Genomic DNA, 22,434 nt, shown 5'->3' on the forward strand with positions numbered 1-22,434 from the left:
ACTTTTGTTGGCGCTGCGCCCATAGTAGCGTTTCACGGAAATCGATGTCATGCTGTTGTCATGTGACACGAAGTTTAACACTTAAATGACAGTGTAGAGTGTTGTAAACAGTATTCAGTCGATTTTAAGTCATTCAAATTATGCGTTGCGTATCGCAAAGACAAAATACAATGGCCACACATGTGGATGCAGGGTCGCATGAGGTTATAGCTGTGAATTTTTCGAGGTATTAATAGCAAATTATAACATAAGTTACTTGAAAATGAATAATGAATTATACATTGTAGGGCTGCGACTAACTATTATATTAATAATCGATTAATCGGGGGGGCCTGGGTAGCTCAGTGGTAAAAGACGTTGGCTACCACCCCTGGAGTTCGCTATCTCGCTAGTTCGAATCCCAGGGCATGCTGAGTGACTCCAGTCAGGTCTCCTAAGCAACCAAATTGGCCCGGTTGCTAGGGAGGCTAGAGTCACATGGGGTAACCTCCTCGTGGTCACTATAATGTGGTTCATTCTCGGTGGGGTGTGTGTTGAGTTGAGCACGGATGACACGGTGGATGGCGTGAAGCCTCCACACGCGCTATGTCTCTGTGGCAACGCGCTCAACAAGCCACGTGATAAGATGCGCGGATTGATGGTCTCATACGTGGAGGCAACTGAGATTCGTCCTCCGCCACCCGGATTGAGGCGAGTCACTACGCGACCACGAGGACTTAAAAAGCGCACTGGGAATTGGGCATTCCAAATTGGGTGAAAAAGGAAAAAAAATAAATACATAAATAATAATAATAATCGATTAATCTAACGATTATTTGAATGATTATTCGACTATTCTGCAATTATTGCAACGATTAATCATGAGCTCTAAACCGATTAGAGCAGTGGTGGCTTGGCGGTTAAGGCTCTGGGTTAATGACTAGATGGTCAGGGGTTCAAGCCCCAACACCGCCACAATGCCACCGTTGGGCCCTTGAGCAAGGCCCTTGACCCCATCTGCTCCAGGGGCGCCGTATCATGGCTGACCCTGCGCTCTGACCCCAGCTTGGCTGGGATATGCGAAAACTTTAGGGGCAGTGGTAGCTCAGCGGTTAAGGCTCTGGGTTACTGATCAGAAGGTCAGGGGTTCAAGCCCCAGCACCGCCAAAATGCCACTGTTGGGCCCTTGAGCAAGGCCCTTGACCCTATCTGCTCCAGGGGTGCTGTATCATGGCTGACCCTGCACTCTGACCCCAGCCTAGCTGGGATATGTGAAAAAGAAGAATTTCACTGTATATGTGCAAATGTATAATGTGTGATAAATAAAGAAAATTATAATTATTAATTATAAATTATTATAATTATTATGATTATTCAGCTTGTGCACCGACTTAAAAGGTTGAATTAAATGTGCTTACTAACAATAAAGAGGACAAAATCATCTTTAAAAATACCTCTAAATGACATTCACTGAATTAAAGGGGAAAAAATCCTATTGTTATCATGTGTTATCATATTTAGACTTGCTTTAAGAGAATGTATCTTATATTTAAGTGTATTTTGTGTATAAGTGTATTTTTTCACTTGGTTATACTTCTGCGAGTGCAGTAAAGACAAAATATACTTATATTCAAGATCTATTCTCTCTTATTAATAAAGCTGCATATTGCCAATGTTCTTCACGATAAGAAATGCATATCTGAACTACTGGCCTGTTTGAGCCAATCCTGGAGGTCTGCGTTTTGGCTTTGTCATTTTCCTCTGCTGTTTGCCATCTACAATCTAGTACTCATCTAGAACTGTTCAGGAAATAAGTTTGAATGCCAGGACATGTTCAAATAGCAGTTTAATGTCAATTTTAATGAGCTCTCTTTTCTTCTACTGAATAGAATACTAAACTCCCCCCATGAGTTTTATTTCTGTTTCTCTGTATTAGCTTTTCCAGTCTCGCCTGACTGTTATATCTCTTTCTCTGTTACAGATGCCTTTGTCAACAGTCAGGAGTGGACGCTCAGCCGCTCAGTACCAGAACTCAAAGTGGTGAGTCCAGTCACTGATCTGCATTATTTAAGAGCTTATATTAGTGCAGCATGCTCGTCTTCTCACCACCGCAAAAGCACGTCACGCCCTCTCAAAATCGGATGATACACTGAATTCTGCAGGTGTCTCAGACTCCTGTAGTGTTGCTACTTAGCATGAGAAGAGCTTTGAAATGAAATTCAAGGGTTGCAAAATCATGTTAACCAAGCTTAGACTCACTATCACCTGGAATGGCAACGTGATTATTAAGATTTTGTTCAGGTAGAAGCTCATTTTAGTGGCGATTTTATATTAAGCAGGCACTGTGTATTTACAAGCCAAACATCATGAGGGGCGAGGACCCTAATAATTTGGTGTATTTGTATGTGTGCACATTGCAGGGCATTGTGGGTAACTTGGCCAGTGGGAAGTCTGCACTAGTGCACCGGTATCTGACAGGGACATACGTGCAGGAAGAAAGCCCTGAAGGTAGGTGGATTACTATCAACTCAACTGTCAGTCACTATAAATGGGCCTGTGCAATAGGGAGACCCTCTAGAAGGAACGTTCTAGATTCAATACAAGTTAAGTGCAATCAATAGCATTTGTGGTGTATGTTAATTACAATAAAAATTATTTCGATTCATCCCTCCTAGGGCTTGGTGATGTGACGATATGTATCATAGTGACGAGATAAAGATAGAGATTTTGCTAGTGTGCAAGTTTGCGCGAGTCCAGCAGGATTCTCGATTTTTACAGGAGAGTGCGGAATGAGGTCACGCGTGCTACTTAATCATTATGAAAGCCAAAATATGCGCTCTGCATTAATCCGGTCATATTTTTTGGTCTATATTTATTTCATATTTTCATTTATTTTAGGCATTTATTATTGTGTTTATTTTCATTGGATATTTTTTAACTTATGCATTATTTTCTTTGTTGCATTGCTTTGGGAAAATCTTGAGTTTCTTTAGGAAAGTTTATAATAATAATAATAATAATAATAATAATATTGGTCAACAACATATCAGACTGAAATGTGGCATGAAACATTTTTGTTTTTGTTTGTTTTTTTTTTACTTGGACTATTGTCAACTTCCAAATAAAGAGAAAATTATATAAGAGGAAGTATTTAATTCACTGAATGGATTATCCAAAAATAGCCAGTACAGTATGGTTATTTAATATATACACTATATTGCCAAAAGTATTCGCTCATCTGCCTTTAGACGCATATGAACTTGAGTGACATCCCATTATTAATCCATAGGGTTTAATATGACGTCGGCCCACCCTTTGCAGCTATAACAGCTTCAACTCTTCTGGGAAGGATTTCCACAAGGTTTAGGAGTGTGTTTATGGGAATTTTTGACCATTCTTCCAGAAGCGCATTTGTGAGGTCAGACACTGATGTTGGACGAGAAGGCCTGGCTCGCAGTCTTCACTCTAATTCATCCCAAAGGTGCTCTATCGGGTTGAGGTCAGGACTCTGTGCAGGCCAGTCAAGTTCTTCCACACCAAACTCGCTCATCTATGTCTTTATGGACCTTGCTTTGTGCACTGGTGCGCAGTCATGTTGGAACAGGAAGGGGCCATCTCCAAACTGTTCCCACAAAGTTGGGAGCATGGAATTGTCCAAAATCTCTTGGTATGCTGAAGCATTCAGAGTTCCTTTCACTGGAACTAAGGGGCCAAGCCCAGCTCCTGAAAAACAACCCCACACCATAATCCCCCCTCCACCAAACTTCACAGTCGGCACAATGCAGTCAGACAAGTACCGTTCTACTGGCAACCGCCAAACCCAGACTTGTCCATCAGATTGCCAGATGGAGAAGCGTGATTCGTCACTCCAGAGAACGCGTCTCCACTGCTCTGGAGTCCAGTGGCGGCGTGCTTTACACCACTGCATCCGACGCTTTGCATTGCACTTGGTGATGTATGGCTTGGATGCAGCTGCTCGGCCATGGAAACCCATTCCATGAAGCTCTCTACACACTGTTCTTGAGCTAATCTGAAGGCCACATGAACTTTGGAGGTCTGTAGCGATCGACTCTGCAGAAAGTTGGCGACCTCTGCGCACTATGTGCCTCAGCATCCGCTGACCCCGCTCTGTCATTTTACGTGGCCTACCACTTCGTGGCTGAGTTGCTGTCATTCCCAATTGCTTCCACTTTGTTATAATACCACTGACAGTTGACTGTGGAATATTTAGTAGCGAGGAAATTTCACGACTGGACTTGTTGCACAGGTGGCATCCTATCACAGTACCACGCTGGAATCCACTGAGCTCCTGAGAGCGGCCCATTCTTTCACAAATGTTTGTAGAAGCAGTCTGCATGCCTAGATGCTTCATTTTATACACCTGTGGCCATGGAAGTGATTGGAACACCTGAATTCAATTATTTGGATGGGTGAGCAAATACTTTTGGCAATATAGTGTGTGTGTGTGTATATATATATATATATATATATATATATATATCTTTTTTTTATAATAATAATTTCATGATAAATATCGTTATCGTGATATGAAATTACTCATATCATTATATAAGATTTTAGTCATTTCACCCACCCCTAGTCCCTTGTTTTTTTATTTTAAAAAAAATAAAATAATAAATGCGGTTACGCTAAGGCACTCACAATGGAAGTGAATGCAAACATTGAACTGCACACTCAGTTTGTTTACATGCACAGTTATAATCGAGCTACAGCGGGTTTTAAAGGGACGAATCAATTTTGTAGTTATCAACATTATGCCATGAATGCTGTTGATTGAGCTGAACCTGGAGCATTACTGTAAAGCCGATCACAACATTTTTGTTCTCTTAACTTTCATACCAGCTATATTTTGGACACAAGCAATTTTATTTTCTGAACAGTTTATATCACTGACTGGGATGCTACTTGTTCTTGAAAGGTTGCTTACAGTTTGTGTGTCCCTCTGTTCTTAGATGCCATTTAACCTAATATGTAACTCCATCCCTAGTTTTCAGTGCTGCTAAGGCCTAGATAGCTTAGATACGCTTCTCCTCTGCACACCTGCTGTTAGTAGGTTAGTATGTTACAGTTGCACCGGAGGACTCTGCCATACTCTCCATGTATAATTGAGAACATTCAAGGCACTCCGCCAGACCACTACAATATGCTTTCCTCCCTGAACTAAGATCTGATTTCAAAAGCTCCCCGTGTAAATATTTCATGCCCTTTATGACTGTTATTATGTGGCAATGTTTAACTGGCCTTTCAAATGACTCGCTCAAAGATGAGGGTTTGTAAAGTTTAGGAATTAATTTAAAAAATCAGGGCTTTTCTAAAAAGTTTGTGGTTCTAAGAAGTTCGAACTGACTTAAAGGGACAGTTCACCCAAAAAAATGAAAATTCTCTCATTATTTACTCACCCTCATGATATCCCACATGTGTTTGACTTTCTTTCTTCAGCAGAACACACTTGAAGAAAAATAGAAAAATATCTCAGCTCAGTAGGTCCTTATAATGCAAGTGGATGGTGATCAGACTTTAGAAGCTCCAAAAATCACAGACAGTCAGCATAAATGTCATCCATACGACTCCAGCGGTTAAATTAATGTCTTCTAAAGTGACACGATCACTTTTGGTGCAAAAAATATCAGTATTTAAGTACTTTTTAACTCTAAATCGTCCTTCCGGTCAGCAGCAGTATGCGCGCGTGACATAATCCCATGTGCATAAGCACGTGAACTCCACCTTCTCGTGAAGCGTACCGGAAGCGTTGGATTATAGTTAAAAAGTACTTAAATATTGATCTTTTTCACACCAAAAGTGATCGTGTCACTTTAGAAGACATTAATTTAACCGCTGGAGTCGTATGGATGATGTTTATAAACTGTCTGTGATTTTTGGAGCTTCACAAGTCTGATCACCATCCACTTGCATTTTAAGGACCTTCTGAGCAGAGATATTTCACTATTTTTCTTCAAGTGTGTTCTGCTGAAGAAAGAAAGTCAAACACATGTCGGATATCATGAGGGTGAGTAAATAATGAGAGAATTTTCATTTTTGGGTGAACTGTCCCTTTAAGTCAAAGTGGGCTTAACTAAAGCCTGGGGGTCACCAGAGAGGGCAGTTAGCAGACTGACGGACACTAATCATCTCACATCTTCTCTTTTGCTCCTCACCCTATAAAACTCAAGCCACTGCATACTAGCGGTCAGCTGGGGAAATCGCCCCGAAAGAAAAAAAACAACAACCAAAATTTCAATTGCCTGTTTGCCGCAGTGGATTATATCACAGAGTGCCAAAGGAAACATAGTGCGACATCAGAGAACGTTGAACTGTGTGCCTTGCTGAGCTAAAGCGACACATTTACATCCCTCATGTTGGACGCCAACACCTCGTCTAATGGAGAAGCGCCGCTTAACTCTCAATTTAACACATTTCAGCAATGAAGTTTAGATTTCATTGGAAAATGTACATTCCAGAATGTAAAAAAAAAAAAAAAAAATGCCATTAAAATATTTTCCTCTTGTGTTTTTTGATGGTTCACCATTCTGGGTTTTAAAAATAGCATTTCCTAGCTCTGGTAGAGTAACCCCAAACCTCAAAACCACTAAGTAGAGGTGGACTAGAATTTTACGGAGCCCACTGCAATGAAAGCAGTTTGCCGCTTGGGTTTTTCACCCTTCCCCCTTTTATCACATACTACATGAATAGACACATTCTCAGAGCTCATTAAGCAATATTATCACAAGGGCAAATGTGTCTCTATGTGTGTTTATGCAAGAAGAAAAAAAAATCACTGCGGGCCTTGTGGTCTCGACGCAGACCTCCTTTACCATTTCACAACCCAGCAGCTCATATGGGCAAATATCTCTGCCAAAATCATGTTTGATTTTAGGAATGCAGCCCTGCTGGAAATGGCAGTTTAGTGTGATTATACGGACCAGCCCTTTTGGCGTGAAAAGCCACTTTTATCAGCGTAAAATATCACAAATGTGGAATTTTAATGTGGGAAAGGTTTCCTTCCTCAAACAAGTCTGACTGATTGTAGTTGTTTTCACAGCATTACAGCTATTTAAACAACCCTCGAGATAATAATTCCTACAAATCTACGTCTGTCTCAAACTTATTGAGTTGTCACCTATAATGTTTAAATGCGCCCATGATGCCCAAACATGCTATTTAAGTAGGCAGCTCACTAGGTTTTGACAATTTTGGAAAAACCCCCAAAAATGACGAGTCGATGGGTTGCCCTAACAGCTAAGCAGTGTTGCCAGATCCTAAAAGAGAAACAAGCGACCTGGTCAGGAAAAACAAGCCCAAAATAAGCGACTTGACTCACCAAAACAAGTGAAAATAAGCAATCCCAATTTATATATATATATATATTTTATATACCAGCTGAAACCGAATGTGATCACAAACTAAGGCTTGAATAAAAATAAACTGCACAAATAAGTTAAATTACAGGCCTGCTTCTCTGCCAATTGCGGTCAAATATAAATCTCTATAAATGCATCACATCTAATTATCCTGAAACAATGTAGAAATTAACTTTTACCTCTAATGTTTTCCTTGTATATGTCTATTTTGTCATTATTGCCGTGATTGAGGAAATGAACTGGGCTGCCCTGTCACTCACCGATCCAGTTTCAGAGGAAAAGCGCGTATACGCGTGTATTCGCGAGACCGCGTGTGCAGAATTCCGCCAGTGCGTGGGTCAAATGACTGTTCCACTGACCGTGTGTTTGACCCCACTGATGTAGAGCGCGGCTCGAACAGTAGATGGGGCTGTTTGGCAGCTGCAATTGGTTGTGGATCACAGTTTATTGTGCTCTGCGAGACCAAGCTTCAGCAAGCCCAATAACGTGACTACTCTGGAAACAAGCCCAAAAAACCGCAACCCGTGACTTCCTATTTTTATAAGCGACTTCATGAAAAAACAAGCCCAAAGTCACTTATAATAATAGGACATGGCAACACTGCACAGTAATTGGCCTTAACAGAAGCCCTGAATAATTAGGCTTGTTTCGTGTTCACCCGATTCCGATTGCGCAAGTTTCTTACACATATTTCACACCGCACGGCAAAGCAGCGTGTACGCAAAACTGCGGCGTGACTACAGCAGCAATCTCGTGATGAGCTTTCACACTGGCTGCGCTTTTACTGCGTGAGAGTAAAGTGATCTCTGGGTAACTGTGTTGAATATTTTCTTTAATAATGCCATGAATTATACTGTAAAATGATTAACAGGTGTTAGCCATTGAGAATTATCACAAACGTAATCGTCGTGAAATCTGATTTACAAGAGGAGAGGGATCACACTGCATGCAAATGGTCAATAATAAGTCTAGCTATAAAGTGCCCAAATGGTTTAATTTCATTCTGTTTTAATGAATGGAAAGTGTGTTTGTGTACACTGCATGTGGAACTTGCATTAAACCCAACAGAAATGTTGTTTTAAACAATGGGCGAGTAGTATGCACCAGTATTTCAGGTTGCTTCATAAAAGGCTATGTTGCAATTAAGTGGTTAAATAGGTTTGTACTGCATTTTGGCTTCATTTTCTGCTGAGTTCAGCGCTCTATGTGCAGCAAAAATAGGCTCGGCGCCAAAACTTTCTTCTCATTTTCTCATCTGGGACGATCTTTCTGCACTGCTCTCGCACCCAGTGTGAATAGATGAATTTACTGTTTAAATGCTCGGCAGCGGCTCTACTAGGTTCTTTTGGCATGGCAGAAATGGCGCTTCTCTCTAATTGAGCTGAAAATGCCCAAAATGTGCTGTTTCCGACGGATAACAGGAGATTTGGGCTCTTTTCTGATTTCCATCAGAAACATTGGATCAGGAAAAACATCCTAATTTATGATATTTCACAGATCACTGGTCGACTCTTATAAGACCCTATTGCCCCGCAGCTGCTGTTGGGGGATTTCAACTTTTCATGAAGGACACGCACAAACGCCGATCACAATGGTTTTTAATTTACGGTCATTCATTTCCAAAGTGCTTTGACAGATGAGGTCAAATATAGTCTAATGATGATCTTATTCCTCCATCTAACGGGACGAACGGGACCCCTTCTTCACCAACACTGTGCATAGGCTACTGAGTTGATATGCGAATGAAAATAATGTAATACTTCTATAATGATGTCTTTAAATTTGTTAATATATTAATATTAATAATTTAAGCTTGACCTGACTGTCTTCAGGGCAATCAGATATGTGTTTGACTTTCTCTCCCTCACACAGATATACGTGACCCACAGGCACAGACGCGCCATGACATTAGATAACATTACAGTGAATGAATGAAAGCAATGCTTATTTCTCTCTTGCTCTGTTTGTCTTTCTCCTGCTTTATCTCTCATTGTCTTACTGTGTTGGATTTCTTTAACTGTGACTGTGCATGTTGAGCTGAGCTGCATTTTGATTTGAGATTTGTTTTATTCTCTCTTTCCTCGGCGCTTCTTTAACAAGCTGACGTGGATGCAGGTAACTATTTGCTCTCTTTTTTCTTGTCACGTCTCAGTTTCTTCTTGGGGAAGTTCTGTCTTTAAAGGAACAGTTCACTGAAAAACGAAAACTGTCTGGGGATGAGATATTTTGAAGTATCTTCTAGCAGGTATTTTCCATACAGCAACAGTTCATAGTGACATAAAAGCACTATCAAAGAGATCCACACGACTTGTGCGCCGTTTACCAAGTAATCTGAAGTTGTGAACGAAATCAGACCGGTCCGGTTATCCAGTTCAACTCACTGACATAATGATCCATTACAGCGGTTCTCTCATTAAATTGGATTAAATCGGCTTGAATTTTGGTTTTGTTCCTAAAACAAAGCTGTACTTTGGATTAAGAATGCTTGGAATGCAGCGCTTAAGTTGAATGGGAATGAAATGAAAGAAGAATTTTCATTTTTGGGTGAACTGTTCCTTTAAGTGCAAGAGAGTTGTGGCTTGTGGTCTCTCTGTGGCTTCTTTAGCAACAATCCATTAACTAGGCTCTATCATTTTATGTTTAGATGCATTGATTTGCTCAAAGGCAATATCTATAATCATTGAAACCGTGTAGAATCTGTTCCACAAAACTTCTCTTCACTCGTCCAGATGAACTTTAAGTAGATCAAGCCACGGTACAGAGATTCCAGTACACTCCTCTCTTGATGCTATTGTGGTCATCTTCCATTTCATTCATTGCCTCACTGAATCACCAATCACACCTCTAGACTGAGCGTTACAGCCTCAGCCCAGGCGGAGCTAGGTCACGTCTATCCAAATACTTGTCAGTGCCACTGGAACTCCAACTGTTGCATTTATCAAAGAGTGTTTGTTTCTGGACCTCATTGTGGTGGGGTTAGAGAGTTCGATGCCTGATTTGTATCTAGAGTTTCTCATGATGTGCCATGCTCTGTTGCTGTCAGAGGCTTTAAACTATCAAATGGTTATATTCAGTTGAGGTTCGCTCGATGGAGAAACAGCCCAGAGTGTAATTAACGAAAGGGTGTGTATCTGTCTCTAACTGTGCACTTAGGTTTCTCTCTCTCGGTTTCTAAATATCTGGGTCCAGGCTATATCATGAGCATTAGCTTTTCTGATGCTGGTCCACTTCCTCTTCCCTTATAGCACAAACAGGCAAACCGTGTCATTATGGAAAAGCAGTCCTCTCCAGTCTAACCGCTATACCCGAACCGCTTGCCCACACACTACGGCTGGGCTAGCCCAAACCCAGCCATTCAGTCTCGTCATTTGGGGGGGGCGGGGGGGTTATTTTCTCTCTCCTTTTTCAGCCAACCCAGGCAAGTTTCTACAACTTTTGAAAAGAGCTTGAACTTTGGCATCCACACTGATGCCACACATTTGGATTGGCAGCAGAAAGAAAAAAGCTGAAACAGTCGATTTATCCAGACAGACAAAACCTAGTGAGCTGCCTCTTGATGTGAGGGAATTTCATTATTTGAGGAGTTTCTCTCTCTATTCCCTTTACCGTTTGACCTGTTAATGAGATCGACCAGTGGTTGTCTTGCGATCGATCAGTCAGCGTAATGAGCACACCCGCATTACTCCATTGATATACTGCTTTTGGCAGGTAGTATGCATAATTGGATGCAGCCATGGAATACTTCTTAGAAGGATGCATTATTAAGTTGCCTATCTTTTGGAACAGCCTTCCCATCGGCATTGCCTATGATGCCGGAGGCAGCTCACTAAAGTTTGGAACAGAGCTATTGTGTTTCATCATATGTCGTCAACTCATATAAGTCTCAGCAGAGGCACTTTAAACCACCGTAACATCTTTCAGCTCTCAGTAAGAAGCGTTAAAGTAATAACTATGATAGTGCTAGTGGTGCTGTGATTAAAGCCACAGATGCTGTATTAAAATCCAGTTTTCTCTACCGCAAGAGCAGTTTTCCCGTAATCCTTTTCTGTGTGGTTGATCCTCTTTGCTAGTCATCATGGGAATAAACAGCTTGAAGGTCAGAGGTGAAGGGTGAATGACCAGGCTGTGAAAGTGAGAGTGAGGCTCTTCTAGGTCATTCGTAAGCAGTATAATTAGAAGTGTAGAGCTGCGATCAGGTTAAGACCTTCTAATAACTCCAGGAATCCTACAGATCTTCTTACGATCCGACAAACAAACACTCGCCCTCGCCTTCCCCCGAGGGAAGCCACATCTTTTGCTCTCTGTCAACACTGTCCTCTGATCTCTGAGCACCACTCTCTTACCTCAAAAGGAGCATAGGTTATATGTTTATTTAAGACATTTTGACCTTTACAACTCCAGCTATCGTCAAATGGGATTTTTTTTTGTATTTATTTATTTTATTTTTTTTGTGATTTCCTCCCTTTTCTCCCCAATTTGAATGCCCAATTCCCAATGTGCTCTTAAGTCCTCATGGTGGCATAGTGACTCACCTCAATCCGGGTGGCGGAGGACGAATCTCAGTTGCCTCCGCGTCTGAGAACGTCAATCCGCGCATCTTATCACGTCGCTTGTTGAGCGCGTTACCGCGGAGATATAGAGCGTGTGGTGGCTTCACGCTATTCTCCACGGCATCCACGCACAACTCACCACGCACCCCACCGAAAGCGAACCACATTATGGCGACCACAAGGAGGTTACCCCATGTGAGTCTACCCTCCCTAGCAACCGGGCCAATTTGGTTGCTTAGGAGACCTGACTGGAGTCACTCAGCACGCCCTGGATTCAAACTCGCGACTCCAGGAGTGATAGTCAGCGTCAATACTCGCTGAGCTACCCAGGCCCCCCAAACATTGTCAGACGGGATTTTTGAAAAGCTGTTACAGGAGGGATTATCAGAAATGGGAATTTTAACAACTTTAACAATTCTGATTCTAATTTTCTTAACGATTTAATGATTCATTCAGTACTATCGAAGTAGAAATACTCGGACTTAAGAAATGCAGTTTTTATCGCATTTACCGCCTTCAGCTGTCTGTTGTCAAAGGACATTTTTGATTTCAGAACAGATTTAAAAATAAATAAATAAATAAATAAAAATCAGAAATGAATGTTATACAGTTCTGGCAAAAGATGTGTTTTCACTGACTTTTTAGTGCAGCATAGACGTGGCATAATTGCAATTTAAAAATTGGCCCTTACTCTTTTATTTAATTGATTTGATTCATTAATTCAGTGTTTCCAAACCTTTTTTCTGCCACGGCACACTTTTTATGATTAAAAAATCCCACGGCACACCAGTATCCCACAGAACCATCGTCAATAGTTTTCCTTTTCAAGAACTTATAATACAGTAAATAAGTATTTATTTACTGTATTTTCCGGAAATGAAGTCACACCTGACTATAAGTCGCACCGGGTCAAAATTGCATTGTTGAGGAAAAAAAACACACATTTAAGTCTGCATCTCCGTATAAGTCACACTGACAGAGGTTGGATCCGGCAGGACCCGGGAGCAGATGCCCGGCCTCCATTCTCCGGGTCAGATGTCAAACACGGTCCGTGAAGATTACAGCGTCTGTAACTGCACAAATAAACAGCTTTTAGTCTGTGAGTAAAATAATGTGCCTGTTGTATTCTATTCATTCGTTAAAGTTAACGACTGTGGATATTTCTGATATTTGCAACCCTCTTTATATTGTATTAATTATCCGGTTCACTGACTGAATGTTTTTAGTACGAGTGTGATGATGAAGCATAAATTTATGGGCATGTGAGGAGTTGCGTTTGACAGCGGACTAGAGTTTGTTAGAACAATAATATTATGATGGACTAAATATTTAAAATAATTTCATCTGTTTTGGTGCATGTTTGACCAGCCGACATCAGTTATGTATAAATTATGTATATAAATCGCTTCATACTATAAGTCACAGGACCTTTCAGATGATGAGAAAATCTGCGACTTATATCCCGGAAAAATATTATTTTTTATTTAGTGGAATTTGATAATTTTTCACGGCACACTAGTGTGCCACAGCACAGTGGTTGGGAAACACCGCATTCATTCATTCATTCATGGATTATTATTTTTTATATATATAAAATTCCTCTTGTTTCAACAACTCATGATGTGCATCTTTTACTACATGTTTTCATTTGAACGACTGGACATGACAAAGTTAATGACTTGTGGTTCATTAATGGAATATTCCGTGTTCAACACAAGTTAAGCTCAATCAGCAGCATTTGTGACATAATATTTATTACCACAAAAATTAATTTCGACTCATCCCTCCTTTTCTTTAAAAAAAGCACAAATCAGTGTTTCAGTGAGACACTTATTTGAGCTGTAAAGTTGTTTAAATCATTTTTACAGTCGTTTTAGGGTTTGTTGACATTATATCATCATGGTAATGAAGTTGTAAAATTGTCTAACTTTCCACAGATGTGGTTAGTAAGTGATTTTATGACAGTAAAATCATGTTAACACACATATTGTTTATGTCTTGTGTCTATACTTTTGAAACAGTGAGTATTTTAATGTTTACAGATTGACCCCATTGACTTCCATTGTAAGTGTCTCACTGGAACACACATTTGTGCTTTTTTAAAGAAAAAACGAGTTGACGAGTTGAAATACATTTTTGTAGTAATCAACATTATGACACATGCTGTCGATTGAGTGATGCATTTAAGATTGAATCGATTGAGTTGATTCATTTAAGTGAGTCAGATTAACAGTTTCGACTGATTCATAAGTGTTTTTGATTCACTAAAAAGAGTCTGATCATAACTGTATGTTTCATGCTGTAGATTCAGTGGCGCTGCCACTATTTATTTATTTTACTCTTCATTAGTTATAAGGATGCACATTCAAGAACCGTTGATGGCACTGAAAGTCATGAAAATACTTTATATCTTTTCAAAGATGTCTGCAATTCTAACGGGCATCTGAACACCTGGAGAGAAAATTGTAAGGGGCGTTCACAGCGGCAATTACATCGTTAGAGGTCACCAAGGTGCTGTACTGTTGGATGATGGTACAAATGCTGTCTGAATGAATCAGTTGAGCTGAAAAGGGAAACCCAACCCTACATTCGATTAGTTAGATTGTCACAACATTTGCTGGTTCTTAATTGGTAGAACAAATGATTTGCCTAAAAGATGAAGATAATAAAATAACTCTCTCTTTCAGTGTCAATCAGCAGTCCACCAATCATCTCATTGTAGACGTAGTGAATGTATTAGCCTCACCTGGATCTTTAAACTGATTGACTTCTTTTGTGGGACAGGAGGACGCTTTAAAAAGGAGATTGTGGTGGATGGACAGAGTTACCTCCTCCTGATCAGGGATGAAGGGGGACCTCCGGAGGCTCAGGTCGGTATTACACACGTGCAGTGTGTTTTCATTCCAAAGGATGAACTGGGATTCGGAATTTTATTAGTTTTGTGTTACAGAGGAGGTGGGTGGATACAGTGATGTAATCTGATTCATACAGGGTTGATAACGCTTATTTAGACAAACTGATTCCCCAACGTTAATCATCAAATGCAAACAGGATGTCCCATGAAGCCTCTTTCTCATTAAATAAAACAATAATTAAAACAAGATATGTTCTTAGAACAGGGCTCCTACAGTCATTAAAAATCTGGAAATATCAGGGACTTCAAAAATTGGATTCCAGGCCTGAAAATGTTACAGAAATTAATTAAATGTATTTATTTTCTGAATATATTTTCTAGTTGTGCTCTGCTCTTAAATAAAATCTGAAAAGCATTGGCTAGATATTATAGAGAGTGTGTACAATAAAACTTGCTTACCATAAGCCAATATGAAGGTCTGATTTGTGATTTAATTGTTCTTGAGTCAGTTCTTTAAAAAAAAAAATAAGGGGTCCAAATCAGGGGTTTTCAAACGTTTTAATGCCTAGGACTCCCAGATATAATGATCCCCTTCTGAGGGACCCTCTCCTAAAATTTCAGGACAGCAATAGATTTTCACGCAGAATATTATCATTTTACTAAAGCCAAAAGAAATGATGAGTAACTGCAATATTCACTTTTTTTTACCCACTTAAAGAGTAATGCTAGATGTACAAAACTGAAGAGAAACATATTCAAATATATACATTTTACACTGAATTTTGAATGTTATCGCTCTGAATTATTTCCACGAACCCCTAGCACCCCCTTGTGGCCCTCAGTTTCACAACGCCTGGACTAAATGATTCATTAGCGAATTAGTCTGAATCAAATTCATTTTAACCCTAGAACAGGCATATTAGTCAAAAATGTCCCATCATCTACTTTTTTGAACATATTTTTTATTTTACATGAAGTGGTCTTTTGATCTACCACTCCAGGTGTTCCTCAATTAAAGTGTCTTCTATCATGTGAACATTGAGTTGAATATGTTTTTAATTATTAGAGAATTTGCACCACTACCTCTAGAATGCATATGTGGGTCCCATTTAACCCATATGTGTTTCCTGTGGGATTTAATGCATTTAACACGGGTATTATTTTAAATAAATTGATTGTTTTCAGTTTCTATTTGTTATGTAATTAAATATATGTTAAATACCATGTTCACGTTTATATTTAAGTATAGACAGTTGTCAATCAATTTTTTTTTTTTATCCCAGTTTGGAATGCCCAATTCCCACTACTTAGTAGGTCCTCATGGTGGTACGGTTACTCATCTCAAGTCTCAGTTGCCTCCGCTTCTGAGACCGTCAATCCGTGCATCTTATCACGTGACCCGTTGTGCATGACACCGCGGAGACTCGCAGCATGTGGAGGCTCATGCTACTCTCCACGATCCACACACAACTTACCACACGCCCCGTTGAGAGTGAGAACCACTAATCACGACCACAAGGAGGTTACCCCATGTGACTCTACCCTCCCTAGCAACCAGGCCAATTTGGTTGCTTAGGAGATCTGTCTGGAGTCACTCAGCACGCCCTGGATTCAAACTCGCAACTCCAGGGGTGATAGTTAGCCAATGCTTTTATCCAAAGTGCTTAACATTAAAATGTATTACAGGGACAGTCCTCATGGAGCAACCTTAATATGGCTGGAAACTTTTCTTTTTTTAGCATGCATGACCACTCCAAACAACAAATATAGCCACAGTAATATAGAGTAACCTATATATATATCCTAGTTCATTGGGTAGAGTTTCATATTTGACCACAAAACATGGAAATCGCCCATATTTCTGTAATACAGACTTTTTATACTGTCGCCCAAAACTCCTACTCTATTTTTAATGTGTCTGAAACTCTTCAGAATTGAATAAAAGATGTATCAACTATTAAAAAATGAAATGACTAAGAAAATTATCATTAGAGTTAATTTCCTTAAAAATATAGCAATTAACGGGGTTCAAGCATTTAAGGCCTTTAAGTACATATGCAGCAGATATTTAGTATTAATTAGACAGTCTGTTAGCACCTAAAACAATGATAGACTGCCTTCATTTTCAGAAACATCAGATTAGGTGGCGCAGAGTTTAAGTGGCCATGCCTGCTACGTACATTTTGGCGTACATTTGCGACGATGAATCAGAAGTTAAAACATTTTGTGATAATAACTGATATTGGGACTCCAGAGAATGTTTCTGCATGGGCTTGGTTCTGATCGGGCAAACGGCCTAGGACTAGTTAGTTTAAATTTTTTTCCAAACACTACAAAATAGCGGAAAAATTTGTGGGCGGGGCAAAACAGGAAAGTTCACAGGAAATTTTTTGTTTTTGTTTCCAGCCCTTACAGTTCAAAAGGTATGGCCCAAAATGTGAAAAGTCCTTGTTTTGTTCACTGTAGACCCCCCCCCCCCCCCCCCACTGGCCGATCAGGGCGAGTCCATGCATATGGCTACTACCATTCCCCAAAGTTTCAAGTCTCTAGGCCTTACGGTTTAGATAATAATAATAATAATAATAATAATAATCCTGACAATTTTACACTTCGTGCTTGAACCCCTAAAAAAATAAGCATCCAGATTTCACCTGGGTCTTTTTTGACCCACATATGCATTTAATGGAGGTAAGTTACATATGCGTGCTAGGGTTAAAAAACATTGTCCAGTAGTCACAAACAATTGGAAAGGTAATAGAATAATAGTGGAAGTTCATTGGTCAAAAGCTGTGGGAACCATGCTAGAATAATGTTTTTCTCTTTCTCTATTTTGTTTCTCTCAGTTTGCATTGTGGGTGGATGCGGTGATCTTTGTGTTTAGTCTGGAGGATGAGATCAGTTTTCAGACGGTCTATCACTATTATAGTCGTATGGCCAACTACCGCAACACAGCCGAAGTGCCCCTGGTGCTTGTGGGAACTCAGGGTGAGTGTGGACACAACATGGGGGGGGGGGTGATACGTCTACATCCTCCAGATATATCATATTACAACAAGTCAAAACTCAAAGTACTCCATCCAAGGCCATCTTCTCCAATGGTTTGGCTGCGATATAAAAGAGTACGGTTTGGACCAGTGAACGAGGCTCTGGGTGTGCCAAGGGAAAAACAAGGTGTGCAAGAAATCTTTACTGAACATTATTTGCATTTAGGGATTGGGTACAGAGATCTTTGGTTTATTTGTGTCTGGAAATATAAACAGAAAAATTATTCTGATGTTATATTAATTATTGAGCCAACATGAATGAAGGATAACATGTCTGTCTTGATGCAAACTACCGAACAGGTGGTATAGAGCTTTGATCATGCGTAATACACACTTGCATATCATCTAATGGGAACATTTAACTATGGAACAATAATTAAAATATCAATGATATCTGTCATGAATACAGGCAGATAAGCCTCATCCTAAAGGATTACCAACTAAAGGGCATATCCCTGTACTGTAACATGTAAAGAGCAAATATTAATCACGACGAGCACAGGCATGCAGTTGGACTGTGTTATCCAAATATTCCAAAATAGGCGTAATATAGTGAAGAAATGGACGCACGCAGTTATGAAGAATGACACAAAGTCGAGCTCAGTAGCAAAAACGTTCTTAATGTTTAGTGTTCTGCATCTGTTGCAAGAGCGCACGTGTAATCTGAGGTTTCCGTAATATTTTGAGTATTAATATTGACATTGTAATCGATTAAGTTCAGTAATTGATGTATCAAATGTTCATCTTCACATCAATGCACCCTTACTAAAAGCATCAATAAAAAATAAAAATAAAAAATGGTCATTTCATGTGGGTGTGCAAGCTAATGTTTTGGGTGGTATTTGCACACCCTGGCACACCCGTGGCTACGCCACTGGTTTGGACACTTTACACAGTTTCTTAAACATTTCAGGGGTTGGTAATCACATATTATTTATTAATCAGATTTTAAGACTCACATGCACCTTAGATGCACGTGTGTTTAGTGTAGATTTCCTGGAGGATTTAGACGGAGCCCACAGACTAAAAAATGATTTAAAGTTTAGCTTTATCACTTTAGTGAGTAGGCTTGTGCCTCAGGAACATAATGCAATATTATTCTACTCAAAAATCATTAGTTCACAGCAAACATAGGCTGTTGAGATTGCTTGTATTTTATATTTCATTGCACAGCCTGCTCCAAAAATCTTTTATACTATTTGTGTTTAGAGTATATGACCACTAGAGGGAGCTGCACTCTAGTTAATGGAGGCCTACCAGCACAGCTCATCCATTCATTCACTTACTGTTGAATTCAGAATTTGCAAACACTTAGGTTGAAGTAATTAAAACTCATTTTTTAACCATTCCACAGATTCAATATTAGCAAACTATAGTTTTGGCAAGTCGTTTAGGACATCTACTTTGTGCATGACATGAGAAATTTTTCCAGCAATTATTTACAGACCGATTGTTTCACTTTTAATTGACTATATCACAATTCCAGTGGGTCAGAAGTTTACATACACTAAGTTAACTGTGCCTTTAAGCAGCTTGGAAATTCCAGAAAATGATGTCAAGCCTTTAGACAATTAGCTTCTGATACCTTCAAACTCATCGCCTCTTTGCTTGACATTGTGGGAAAATCAAAAGAAATCAGCCAAGACCTCAGAAAAAAATTGTGGACCACCACAAGTCTGGTTCATCCTTGGGAGCAATTTCCAAACGTCTGAAGGTACCACGTTCATCTGTACAAACAATAGTACACAAGTATAAACACCATGGGACCACACAGCCATCATACCGCTCAGGAAGGAGACGCATTCTGTCTCCTAGAGATGAATGTAGTTTGGTGCGAAAAGTGCAAATCAATCCCAGAACAACAGCAAAGGACCTTGTGAAGATGCTGGAGGAAACAGGTAGACAAGTATCTACACTGCGTGCCCAATTATTAGGCAAATTGTATTCCTCAGGATTAATTGTATTGTTGAACAAACACAATGCTGTCAGTCAATCCAAAATGTTATTGAACCTCAAACCTGAATGTTTAACATAGAAAAAGTGAGTTTTGTCTTTCTCAGGGGAATATATAAGTGTGCACAATTATTAGGCAACTAAATTACAAAAATAATTTCTCCCAACTCAGTTGTTTATTCTCAATTTTTAGAGTAGGTGCAACAAATAATAACACAAAATAACAATTAAATAACATTCTTGGCCTTTCAAAAATATTCAGTGACCAATATAGCCACCCTTCTTTTCAATAACTGCCATGAGCCTTCCATCCATGGAGTCTGTCAGTTTCTTGATCTGTTCACCATCAACTTTCACTGAATCATCAACCACAGCCTCCCAAATGCTGTTCAAAGAGGTGTATTGTCCTCCCTCACTGTAAATCTCACGTTTGAGAAGGGCCCACAAGTTCTCAGTAGGTGAGGAAGGGGGCCAAGTCATTATTTGGGCATCTTTGAGGCCCTTGCTGGCTAGCCAAGCAGTGGAGTACTTGGATGCATGTGATGGAGCATTGTCCTGCATAAAGATCATGGATGCGGAGGACTTCTTCCTGTACCACTGCTTGAAGAAAGTACTTTCCAGAAACTTTTGCCCAATCTTGACGCTCCAACTTGTGAATATATTCAGTGGTGGTCGTGTTTCAGCCTTCTTGACCTTGGCCATGTCTCTGAGCACTTGACACCTTGTACTTCTGGACACTCCAGGTAGGTTGCAGTTCTGGAATATGGTAGCATTGGAGGATAATGGGTTCCTGGTAGCTTCACGTTTAATTCTTCTCAAGTCTTTTGCAGTTAATTTACGCCTTTTCTTCTCCATGCGTTTCTTGCGCCGCAGTTGACTATTCGCAACAAAACATTTGATTGTCCGGTGGTCACGCCTCAATAGTTTAGCTATTTCAAGAGTGTTGCATCTGTCTGAAAGGCATTTTACAATATTTGATTTTTCAGTGTGAGTTAAATCTCTTTTTTGGCCCATTTTACCTGATGTAATGAAGCTGACTAATAATTATGCACACGTTAAGGTGTTAGTCACTTTCGCCACACCCTCCCTCATTACACAAATATATATATATATATATATATATATATATATATATATATATATATATATATATATATATACTTGAAAATGATTGAATCCAATAAGCATTCAAGTTTATATGGTTTGGAGTTGGAAAATGTGCATGGAAATAATGATAAGATCAGAATACTCACTTGCCTAATAATTGGGCACACAGTGTATATCTACAGTAAAACGAGTCCTATATCGACATAACCTGAAAGACTGCTCAGCAACGAAGAAGCCACTGCTCCAAAACCGCCATAAAAAGCCAGACTACAGTTTGCAAGTGCACATGGGGACAAAGATCTTACTTTTTGGAGAAATGTCCTCTGGTCTGATGAAACAAAAATTGAACTGTTTGGCCATAATGACCATCGTTATGTTTGGAGGAAAAAGGGTGAAGCTTGCAAGCCGAAGAACACCATCCCAACCGTGAAGCATGGGGGTGGCAGCATCATGTTGTGGGGGTGCTTTGCTGCAGGAGGGACTGGTGCACTTCACAAAATAGATGGCATCATGAGGAAGGAAATTTATGTGGATATATTGAAGCAACATCTCAAGACATCAGACAGGATGTTAAAGCTCGGTCATAAATGGGTCTTCCAAATGGACAATGACCCCAAGCATACCTCCAAAGTTGTGGCAAAATGGCTTAAGGACAACAAAGTCAAGGTATTGGAGTGGCCATCACACAGCCCTGACCTCAATCCGATAGAAAATTTGTGGGCAGAACTGAAAAAGTGTGTGTGAGCAAGAAGGTCTACAAACCTGACTCAGTGACACCAGTTCTGTCTGGAGGAATGGGCCAAAATTCCAGCAACTTATTGTGAGAAGCTTGTGGAAGGATACCCAAAACATTTGACCCAAGTTAAACAATTTAAAGACAATGCTCCCAAATACTAACAAAGTGTATGTAAACTTCTGACCCACTGGGAATGTGATGAAAGAAATAAAAGCTGAAATAAATCATTCTCTCTACTATTATTCTGTCATTTCACATTCTTAAAATAAAGTAGTGATCCTAACTGACCTAAGACAGGGAATGTTTTCTATGATTAAATGTCAGGAATTGTGAAAAACTGAGTTTAAATGTATTTGGCTAAAGTGTATGTAAACTTCTGACTTGCGCTTGTTCTTAATGTCTATAGTGTTCATGAGATAATTTGATAATCTTAAAGCCTCTTACTTTTGGTATAATGACTCCTTAAGAGATTAATTATTATTCCGTAAATAGAGTGAGGAATTGTAAGTCTTTGTTTCATCCTGACTGTCTGTAGATGCCATCAGTGCAGCTAACCCTCGTGTCATCGATGACACGCGCGCTCGTAAACTGTCCAATGACCTGAAGAGGTGCACCTACTACGAGACCTGTGCCACCTACGGCCTCAATGTGGAACGGGTCTTCCAGGACGGTGAGTCTCTTTATACTGAGCCCTAAAAATAGTAGTTTCCCATGTAAACTTTTGATTTTTGCTATTATAAAACATAGAGTTGAACAGAGCTTAAGCTGTTGTGCATTACATTAGCTCTTTACTGGCAAAGTTGTCAAATGAATGTTCAGGAATTGTCATCAT

The 22,434-nt window shown here is 39.8% G+C and overlaps 1 protein-coding gene across 4 annotated transcripts in view; it reads left to right on the forward strand.

Moving 5' to 3' along the window:
* The window catches only part of LOC127449219 (arf-GAP with GTPase, ANK repeat and PH domain-containing protein 1), a 251,379-nt gene that overhangs the window by 114,506 nt on the left and 114,439 nt on the right, over nt 1-22,434 (forward strand). For 2 of the 4 annotated variants that reach the window (XM_051712502.1, XM_051712500.1), the window contains exons 2-7: nt 1,961-2,019; nt 2,400-2,487; nt 9,459-9,473; nt 14,693-14,778; nt 17,606-17,747; nt 22,138-22,272. In XM_051712502.1, the coding sequence (XP_051568462.1) occupies nt 1,961-2,019; nt 2,400-2,487; nt 9,459-9,473; nt 14,693-14,778; nt 17,606-17,747; nt 22,138-22,272 (525 nt within the window). The remainder of the gene's footprint in view (nt 1-1,960; nt 2,020-2,399; nt 2,488-9,458; nt 9,474-14,692; nt 14,779-17,605; nt 17,748-22,137; nt 22,273-22,434) is intronic. The other 2 variants (XM_051712503.1, XM_051712501.1) reach the window with 1 other exon arrangement.

The sequence above is a fragment of the Myxocyprinus asiaticus genome, chromosome 12, assembly GCF_019703515.2.
Source record: "Myxocyprinus asiaticus isolate MX2 ecotype Aquarium Trade chromosome 12, UBuf_Myxa_2, whole genome shotgun sequence".
In the NCBI taxonomy this organism is placed as follows: domain Eukaryota; kingdom Metazoa; phylum Chordata; class Actinopteri; order Cypriniformes; family Catostomidae; genus Myxocyprinus; species Myxocyprinus asiaticus.